We start from the raw sequence: 10,264 nt of genomic DNA on the forward strand, positions 1-10,264 counted from the left end.
CTCACAACACATGGAATCCAGGTTAGATGAACCCCTCAGCAACGGAAGTGGGAGTAGTGATACCAGGAGGGAAGAGGGAAGGTAGGGAAAAGAGAGGAGGAAGGTGGAACTGATCGCAATGATCAACACACTAACCCCTTTCCCCACGCCCCAGGGGGACAAACAAAATTCGTGCACTTGTGCTTGAAGACAGTCAATGGACCATTGAAGAGATGGGGAAGTTATGTGGAAGATCTTGGAGTTCAGTTCAGCAAATTTTAATGGAAGATTTGGGAATGAAAAGGGTTCCTGCAAAATTGGTGGGTTCTGATTGAACAGGACAGAGAGCACTGAGTGGAAACCTGCTGTAATTTGAAAGAACAGCTCCAAAGTGACCCAGACTGTTTTATTACTGGTTTTATTCTTACGACCCCAAAAGCAAACATCAATCTAGTCAGTGAAATACACCATCATCACCTTGCCCCCCAAAACTTGTCAAGTGAAATCAAAGATCAGATAAGGCTTATTTATTTATTATGTGGGAGGGATAGTGCATTTGGAGTTCGTTCCACCAGGTCAGACTGTTAACTAAGCTTTCTATTTAGAGGTTCTGAAAAGATTGTGTAACATTGTGCGGAAAAAGGGCCTGCTTTGTGGCAGATGGGGGACTCGGTTTGCCATCATGACAGTGCACTTGGTCATGCAGCCCTCTCAGTGCACCAGTTTTTGACAAAAACACAGCAAGCCTCTCTCATCCCACCCACCTGACTCACCTGAGCTTGCTCCATGTGACTTCTTTTTGTTTCCAAGAATGAACAGGGACGGGAAAGGACAGATATTTGACAATATAGAAGAGATGAAGGGAAAAAAAGAGTCAGGAGCTGTCAGCCATCCAAACAGATGAGTTTGAAAAATGTTTCCAAGAATGGAATCACAGCTTTGACAAATGTTATTAAGTGTAATGGAGAATACTTTGAAGGGGGTAAGGTTGTTTTGTAAAAACATTTAAATACATAGCTTTGAAAAAAAATTCCCTGGAAATGATGATGGCAACATATGTACAAATGTGCTTGATATAATTGATGTATGGATTGTTATAAGATCTGTAAGAGCCCCCAATAAAATTATTTATTAAAATCATTATTAAAAAGAAAAAAAACTGGTTCTTTTGGATACCCCCTTACATATCATGAGCAAGCCTTCATATTCATAAATCTATTCTAGCATATCACTTATAGAATATTCCTTCCAATCCCCTACATTCAAACACTTATTTGCCCATATTTTTATAATCCTTTGTATAAAGATGTTTATACGTACATCTCTGCTACATGACTGCTCCCTACAAACACTGCCTAATTATCAAGGCTGCTAATAACACATTCATGCCAATGCCACTAGCCTGGCCTCTCTGTATCTAAGGAAGCATAATAGATCTCTATAAATTCAGTCCTTCACTGGCTTTTTCTCTGCCTAAAATGAATGGGGGCAGTCTATACATTCGAAATTACATGTAAATCTTTGATTGAGAGCTCTATATTTCCGCTATGGGAGAACTACCTTTTGTTTTCTCTTAAGGGAGGTGTGTTGAGAAAGATAACTTCTTCAGGTATGACTGACAATGGGTAACAGATTCTTTTTAAAGGCCATCTGACCGAAAGCCAAGCTCTAGCTGTTTCGTAGTGATGAAATCATAATCACAATTAGGAGAGTCTATGACAAGGATGAGAGTATTCTAATGTAAGGTCATAAGAGAACAAAAAGGGCAGGACATTGTGCAATTTCAGTACTAAAATCTACAGATGCATTGCTTCAACCTTTTTTGTTCTTGGTTGATAATATTTAAGTATATAAAAAATCTACCACTCTTAAGTTTGATCCCAACTAACAGGTGACCCTGTATGGGGCTTCTGGGACTGCAAATATTTACAGGAACAGGAAGAGATAGCCTCAACTTTCACCTGCAGAGCCACTGGTAGGTTTAAATCACAGACCTTGTAGCTAGCAGCCCAACCAAACATGGCATCGCCAGCAGGGCTCCTTATGTACTTACATAGTACCTCACTAAATAGAAGCTATGAGCTGTTCCTGTTAAGTCTCATTCCGCTGAAGGTTGACAAAAGTAGGAAGAACTGGAGGTGATCCTCCCTGGGGGATGGACAACAGAAAAGTGGGTGAAGGGAGACGTCAGACAGTGTAAGATATGAAAACATAATAATAATTTATAAATTATCAAGGGTTCATGAGGGAGGGGGGAGCAGGGAGGGAAGGGGAAAATGAGGAGCTGATACCAAGGGCTCAAGTAGAAAGCAAATGTTTTGAGAATGATGATGGCAACAAATGTACAAATGTGCTTGACACAATGGATGGATGGATGGACTGTGATAAGAGTTGTATGAGCCCCCAATAAACTGATTAAATAAATTTTTTTTTAAAAGAACTGGTGGTGAAATGAGGAATACCTGGTGAGATAGTCCACAATCTTGTTGTCAGGTTTAACGAGTTCATCCATAACACAGCAGCCTAGATGCGAGTTAGTTCTCTGCCCTTGGATGTGAGGCACTGAAACATCAAAATGTAGTAGTAAGACAACTGAGCAGTACATGCTCCTGCTTCCTCTCATCACTCAGGCTCTGCCAGTGGCCATCTATCTGCCTAAGCTACTGGGGTCCTTCAAACAATGGAACAGTCTTTTGCTGACTAGAGGCTGGATCCAGGAGGAATGAAATTAAAGCTAAGCAGGCTCCAATTTCTCTAGGAAGGATATGGTCAAGGAAGAAGAACTGGATTAATAGCATTTAGAACACTATCTACCATTTACTGAGTGTTTACTACATAGACCCATTATTTATGAAGCATTCTCTATGAGGGGTTTCAAAGAACCCACTCTCTTTTAATTCTATTTTCATGACCTTTTTAATGTTCTCTAAAATTAACCATCCAGTACTGTACTAAGTACTTTTGGATGATACCTCATAATAATCCTAATAAGTAACATCTTTACTACCCCCACTTCACAAAGAGCGAAAGGGGAAGCTGAGGATCAGAGAAGTTAAGAAATTTGTACAAGGTTATATAGCACTGTGTTAAACAGGGTTCTCTAGAGAGATAAAACCAAGTTGCTGATAATTTAATATATTTATTTATAAAGATAATTATATATATAACACAAGAAATGAACTATTAAATTATATATAGATAAATATATAATACAAGAAATGAACAGTTAAATTATAAAGCACTACAAATGGCTCAGTACAACTCACTCCCGTGAGAGAGAGTTGTGAGACACTAGCAGTCCTTCAAGTCTAGTCTGTTGCCAGGTCTTCCTCTATATAGAGAGAGCTAGGCTATCTCAGCACAGCAGCCAATCACAAGGCAGGTCACCAACTGTCAGCCAGGTCACCAACCGCCAGTCCCCAGCTCCAGAGATGTCTTAAAGGGACCTCAACTTACAGCGACACAGTTCACAGGCTAGGCGTCCCACAGGTAGTGTAGCCTGTAAATTGAGGCACAGAACAAGCAAGGCAGCCGCACACTGGTCCGATGATCAAAGAGCGAGAAACAAGAAAGGCGAGGCTCACTGAGCCATTTATCTCTCCGCCCTTCAGTTAATCCCACTTGTGTTTATTGGCCAGGCTGGCACAATAAACTGTCTCAAGCACTAACAGGCAAAGTCAGGATTTATCCTTTGCTGTTGTGGCAATTCTGACTCAAGTCATCCTATAGAACAAAGGAGAACTACCCCCACAGGGTTTATGAGATATATAACCTTTATGGAATTTTGAGCATCTGGAGATTCTCAGAGGTTCAAACCACTGACCTTTTTGGTTAGCAGGTGAGCACTTAACCATTGCACTACTGGGGCTCCTTAAAATCATGCTACAACCCCTTATGAGTCAGACTTCAAAACCTGAGCTATTAACAGCCCCTCTCATGAACGTAGAAATGTTTCCTGAGTACTAAGTGAGAAGGAATGTGCTGGTTTTGAAAGAAAACTAATTAGAATTAAATAAAGTAAATGGAATAAAAGCAGAGGAATTTCCCTTCTGATCTTCAGTGTATAAAAACAATGCAAAGCCAAACAAGTCACGGAACAAAGTTCCTAAAGGCAATAACACTAACCATCACAAACCATTTGTCCAAAAGTCAGGTGTATACTTATCCAAAACTCAGAGAAGCAAACTTCTAGTAATGTGCAAAGACTTGATTAAACCTACCAACTACATAGAAAATGTGTGCTATTTACTGCTCCTCCTAAAGTAAAGATCCAAGTTTACTAAAATGTGAGAGAGAAAAAAAGGAATCTTAGGACATTAGACTCCATAAATTGTTTTCATTTGACCCAGGTGGTTTTCAAACTAGAGTTTGGGACACTCCAGGTGAAAAATCAAAAGTAGAACTTACCATTTCACAGTCAAGTCCAAAGAGAGGGCTGCTCTTCATTACAGGACCATCACAGTGGGTGGGTACAAAGTCTTCACAGTCAGACAAACCTAGGAGGAAAAAATGAACAAAATGTTTGCCTTTAAAACCCAGAGATGCAAACATGACTCCTGAAGTCATCCAGGCATACTTGAAACACCTCATTTGCTAAGGCACTTTCTTTTTTACTGCCCACGGAACCTTCTTGATGTATGTCCCAGACATAAATTTAGAGGTTAAGCAAATGGCTGCCCCAAGTTTTTCTTCACCCACTCATTAGAGTCAGTGAACCGGCTGTTAAATTATTTGAATCCCACCACTGAGTAAAGGGATGCCCAGATTTTGTTTGACAGGAAACAAAGGTAAGGATGAAAACTTTCAATGACTTTGTATATCCTTATATCCAGAAACAATTGGAATTTTAACAATAAAAATATAGGCTAACACAGAAAATAAAGGAATCTCAAAATCTGGGACTCACTATACCTTTCTCACCATTTCAATAGTAGCAACAATAGTAATATTTTTTGCACCTACGCACTTATAGACATCAGCTTATTTGATCCATATGGTGATCCCAGGGAATATTAACTATTAACTCCATTTTACAGATGCCCTTTAACACTTAAATAAAGTCTGATGTGCTCAGAATATATGAGGAACTCATATTTCAATAGTAAAAAGACAATTAAAAATGGACAAAAAATCTGGTTATATTACCGTATATACTTGAGTATAAGCCGACCCAAATACCAGCCGAGGCACCTAATTTTACCACAAAAACTGCATAAAGATGTGCTAAAAAACTTGGCTTATACACAAGTATATATGGTTATTTCTCCAAAGATATACAAATGATTAATAAGCACATAAAATGATGTTCAACACCATCAGTCATCAGGAAAAAACAAATTAAACCACAATGAGATATCACTTTATAGCCACTAGGATGGCTCAAAGGAGTCCTGGTGGCTCCGTGGATTAAGCCCTGGGCTGGTGTCCAAATCTACTACCCACTCTATGAGACAAAAATAGGGCTTTCTGCTCCCATAAAGATTTACAGCCTCAGACACTTCATGGAGCAGTTTTACTGTACCCTGTGGGGTTGCTGAGTCAGAACTGTCATCCATACTGAAGGCTGCAATCCTTGATCTTCATCAGCAAGCACTTCAAGGCCCCCTCACTTTCAGCAAGCAAGATTGTGTCACCTGCATATGACAGGTGGTTAATAAGTCTTCTTCCAATCCTAATACAGGGTTCTTCTTCATATAATCCAGCTTCTTGAATTATTTGCTCAGCGTACAGATTGAACCAGTATGGTGAGAGGATACAACTCAGATGCACACCTTTTCTGTTTGTAAACCATGCAGAATGCCCTTGTCCTGTTTGATATGCTAGTTCTTGATCCATGTAGAGATTCCACATGAACACAATGAAGATTTCTGGAATTCCCACTCCCCCATCCATCTTAATGTTATCTATAATTTGTTATGATCCACACAGTCGAACACTTTGGAAGAGTCGAAACAAAACAAGTAAACATCTTTCTGGTATTCCCTGCTTTCAGTCAAGATCATCTGACATCAGCAAGGATAACTCTTTTTTCACATCTTGTTTTGAATCCAGCTTGAATTTCTGGCAGCTCCCTGTCAATGTGCTGCTGCAGCCATTGTTAAATGATCTTTAGCAAAACTTTACTTCATGTGTTATCAGTGATATTGTTCTATAGTCGGAGCATTCCGCTGGGCCACCTATCTTTGGAATGTGTACAAATATGGGTCTCTTCCAGTTGGTTGGCCAGCAAACCCATAGGACAGAGTAGAACTTCCCCCACAGGGTTTCCAGTGCTGTACTTTTTCACCGGTGTCTTGTACTTTTATCTGGCAACCAAGCCTACATGGTCAAGAGAAGGAATGAAAGAGAACTGAAAAAGGAATATTTTCAAATACTTTTTTATAGTATGGTCATTTACCACATAAAACCATCACTTTACCAATAGTCTGCATCTCACACCTTGGGAAACACTTTACTTAAAATAATGTTCTTACTAATGGGAGAAGGAGTAACTCAGAATAAACCACTTGGAAAGCAGTCATGAAAGGTTAATTTTCAACTGTAAAATTTTTAAATGAACTGCTAAATATTCTTACATTGTCAACTAAGGCCAGATGACATCCACACCAGCCTTATAATGGAAAGTGAAACGCTTTCATTTCCTCCTTTGTCAGAAGACACTGGGTCAAGCCCACTCTTTTAGAGCCATTCTTTTGAATGATGGGGTCATTCTGCAGGTTGATGCTGCCTTTTACACTGACAGGAAGTGAAGACGCTAAAACAAGGATAATTAAACATTTGTTAGAATGTGTTTTAGGAAACCTCTCAACTTTGTTTAGGCAAGTCACAGTGCACACCCAAAGATTAATAAGACCCAGTCACCCCTTTTAAGGAGCTGGCAACCTTATATGGTTACAAGAATAAGTCCCAAATGGGTTATAAAAGAAAGGCTATGAAAGGAAAAGGGGAAAGCTATACTTTTGCCTAGGCCGGTCACTGGTGTTTCAAGAGAATCTGCTTGTCACAGCTTCTTCTATAACTGACATTGTTCTAGTGGCTGAAAATTATCCAGTGATAAGCCTGACAAAATATCCCACGGACCTCAAATTCTAGTTGGGAAGATGAGTAATAAATATTTAACACAACAGGTGGCAATAGGAGCTATAAAGAAAGTAGGGGCAAGACTGATAAGGATTGCTGGGGCAGGAAAAAGATTCTACATTATATATGGTCATCAGGAAAAGCTCTAGAGGCAAAGAGAAGGAGCCATGCAGATTAAGATGGGGAAATAGACAAAGCAATCCTAAAATGGAAGATTGCTGTCTTAAAGACAAAATGGTATTAACAGAAAGAGTTGGGGCCTGGCCTCCCAGGTTCCCAAGAGTCAGATCTTTGCCAGCTTGGTCTAGAGTACGGGATGGGCCCAGACCCACTGCCCACAGCAAAGGGGATGAGGCTGCCATGCCCAAGGAGCAGAAGAAGGGGACCTGCAGTTGACACTCATTTGGGCTAGAATGGGCCACCCAGAGCAGAGAGAGTTGCTGTCGCAGTAGGCCTGGAAGATGGAACTGAAGCCCAGGGCCAAATAATCTCCATCCAAAAAAAAAATGACCAACCTCCAGGGTGAGGTCCTTGCAAAGATAGTCACAAAGGACAGAGGATTATTCTCAAACCTTGAGAGCTAATTTAGACCTGTTTCATGTCTATTATCCTGTTTTTTCTCTCCAATTTCTATGTGTAATGGAAATGCCTATCTGGTTTATATTCCACCACTGTACTTGGAAGAAGATAACTCATATTGTAGTTTCACAGATAAAGAGGAATTATGCTCCAAATTTTTTATTTGAAGTTGATTTTTTAATTTTGGTAATGGCATGATGGATTTAAAATATTATTAAATTTTGAAGATGATTTTTTAATTTTGGTAATGGCATGATGGATTTAAAGTATTTTATATATGGCAGGTACACGGGTTTGAGGGCCAAAGGGTGAAGATTACAGATTTAAATTGCCCTCAACCCCACCCTCTGCTCTAGTATTTTTCAAGTTGGTTGGGGTAAGGTTGTCGGTATTATAGCATTATCATCTATTTCTATAATCGGGTGAAATTATCATATTACTAATCATCACCTCCATGTTAATGAGGCAGGATTCGAGTAGTTATGTTAATGAGACAAGATGCAATTTACATGATTAGGTTGTAGTTTGAGTCAATCTCTTTTGAGATGTAGAAGGGACTAAACGAGCGAGTGCAGATCAGACGGACCTATCCCCAAGAAAGAACCAGGAGCACAGCATGCTTCTCGGACCCGAGGTCCCTGTGCCCAGACACTGAGATCTCCAAGGAGTGCCAGGCCCACTGATAATTATGAGACAAGGATCCTCCCCTAGCGCTGACAGAGAGAAAGCCTTCCCCAACGGCCTTCTCCTGAATCCAGACTTCCAGCTCCTGAATGCGAGAGCGCACCTTTCTTTCTGTCTGTGAACATATCACTGGCTGTACTGGTGGTACAGTTGCACTAGATAACAACTAAGACAGCCACCAGCCCTGCCTTGGTTCTCTATTCAGGCTCCCCTTGTTCCTGCCCCTTTTGTCTTGAAATTTATTCTTTCCTTTCTGTTTAAGTTAGTTATGAGGTTTATTTCTTATAATAAGAAACTTGGCTGATTATCCTACATATAAGCACAGTCATAATATCTTTCATAATGATCAGGGTTTTTTTTAATGATCAGTTTTATAAATCAATTAGTCACAGCATACCGTCCACCATCCTGGGATGACTCCCATTTGCTTGTCTCTTTCGAAGTCCAATGATATCAGCTAAAAAATTAGATGATGGAGGAGGCAAGTGGAATTTCTGAAAATACGTAACAGACATTTTATAAAAAATTCCTGAAAGCAGTTAAAATATTGGAAAACATTGGAACTTTATTGTGAGTGCAGTCATATGGAAAGTTTGGATCCTCACTGTTTGCCATATGTATAACACTTCCAGAAATTTTCCCTGCTTTGTTGATTACACATCATAAAAAGATGAACATTACAGAAATATGGAACTTAAACAAGTCCCTCATGTATTTGAAAAACACTTCTACATGTATTATTCCATTAAACCCCATGCCAGTCAGTTAGGACAAATGAAACAGAGGAGCAGTGATTGAGAGAGTTCCAGTCTCTGCCTCCCTGGGCTTCACTTTCAGTTCTCCCACTTACTGTGATTGGCCAAGTTACTAGGTTTCCTTATCTGTAAAATGGGAATAAAGTATCTATCCCTAATAGAATTGTTTAGCATTTTGAGTGATGCATGCAATATGACAATATTAAAGCAAGTCCACTCCCATCAGGTTGATTCCAGCTCACAACAAACTATAGGACAGAGAGAACTACCCATATGGTTTCCAGGGAAGACTGTTGCATCTTTCTCACATGGAGCAGATAGTGGGCTTGAACTGCCAACCTTTTGTTTAGCAGTTGAGCTCTTAATCACTAGGCCACCAAGGTTCCTTGTGATTAATATAAACCCAAGCAGCCCATTGCTATCAAGTGGATTCTTTCTGAGATTGTACAGCCTTAAAGGCTCATCTTTTTTCTTAGGAGCAGCTGGTGGGTTTGAACCACTGACCTTGTGGATAGCAGTCCAGTGCTTAGCTGATAAGAGTCACAAGTGCTCCTTTGAGATGAATATAGTGCCCAGCCTATAGGAAGTGCTCAGCAATATGTTCAAAATTCTCAGAAAAGCCAATCTAGGTTCTGTTTTAAGTATACCCAGTCTTGTGATTTTTCAGAAGTAGAAAAATACACATTTAATAGGACAATATCTACCTGAGAATTATAGATTATAATCTGGCAATAAATATTCTGTCCAGATTATCAAAGATAACCAGAGACTAAATTAATCTCAACATGACATTTCTGAATCTTTCTCCTTTTTGCCTTCTGCCATACCTATTGCTCACTCAGTGAGGCTGCCAGGGAGCACAGAGTTTGAGACAGAGGTACTAATCCAGAGAGGAGGAGCTGTACTTTGTACTTCGAGTGCAAAGTTGTCTTAACTTACGTGTCTGAATGTCCTTCGGAGAACTCCGAACTCCAAACAGAATCCGTAAAAGTGTAGCTGACTCATTCCCTGCAGAATAAAAACTACCACATCGTTCAGGTGGTTTTGGTGGGAAAGCGGACACCAGCTGTTGACAAAGCAAACCAACACAACTAAGAGCGACAGCCTCCCATCACTTAAAGAAAGGAGAGTGAGAAAAAGCGGTGACCGACAACTAAAGGAGTTTACCATCACTGACTGTGATGCCC

At 40.0% G+C, this 10,264-nt stretch overlaps 1 protein-coding gene across 1 annotated transcript in view; it reads right to left on the reverse strand.

Moving 5' to 3' along the window:
• REXO5 (RNA exonuclease 5) overlaps nt 1–10,264 on the reverse strand; it is a 23,144-nt gene that overhangs the window by 9,769 nt on the left and 3,111 nt on the right. The window contains 7 exon segments of the mRNA XM_045286002.1: nt 753–774; nt 2,442–2,505; nt 2,508–2,541; nt 4,387–4,475; nt 6,590–6,733; nt 8,720–8,816; nt 10,017–10,143. Of these exon segments, the coding sequence (XP_045141937.1) occupies nt 753–774; nt 2,442–2,505; nt 2,508–2,541; nt 4,387–4,475; nt 6,590–6,733; nt 8,720–8,816; nt 10,017–10,143 (577 nt within the window).

Source organism: Echinops telfairi, unplaced genomic scaffold (assembly GCF_000313985.2).
Source record: "Echinops telfairi isolate 266 unplaced genomic scaffold, ASM31398v2 ScPeMD7_5;HRSCAF=22, whole genome shotgun sequence".
NCBI lineage: Eukaryota > Metazoa > Chordata > Mammalia > Afrosoricida > Tenrecidae > Echinops > Echinops telfairi.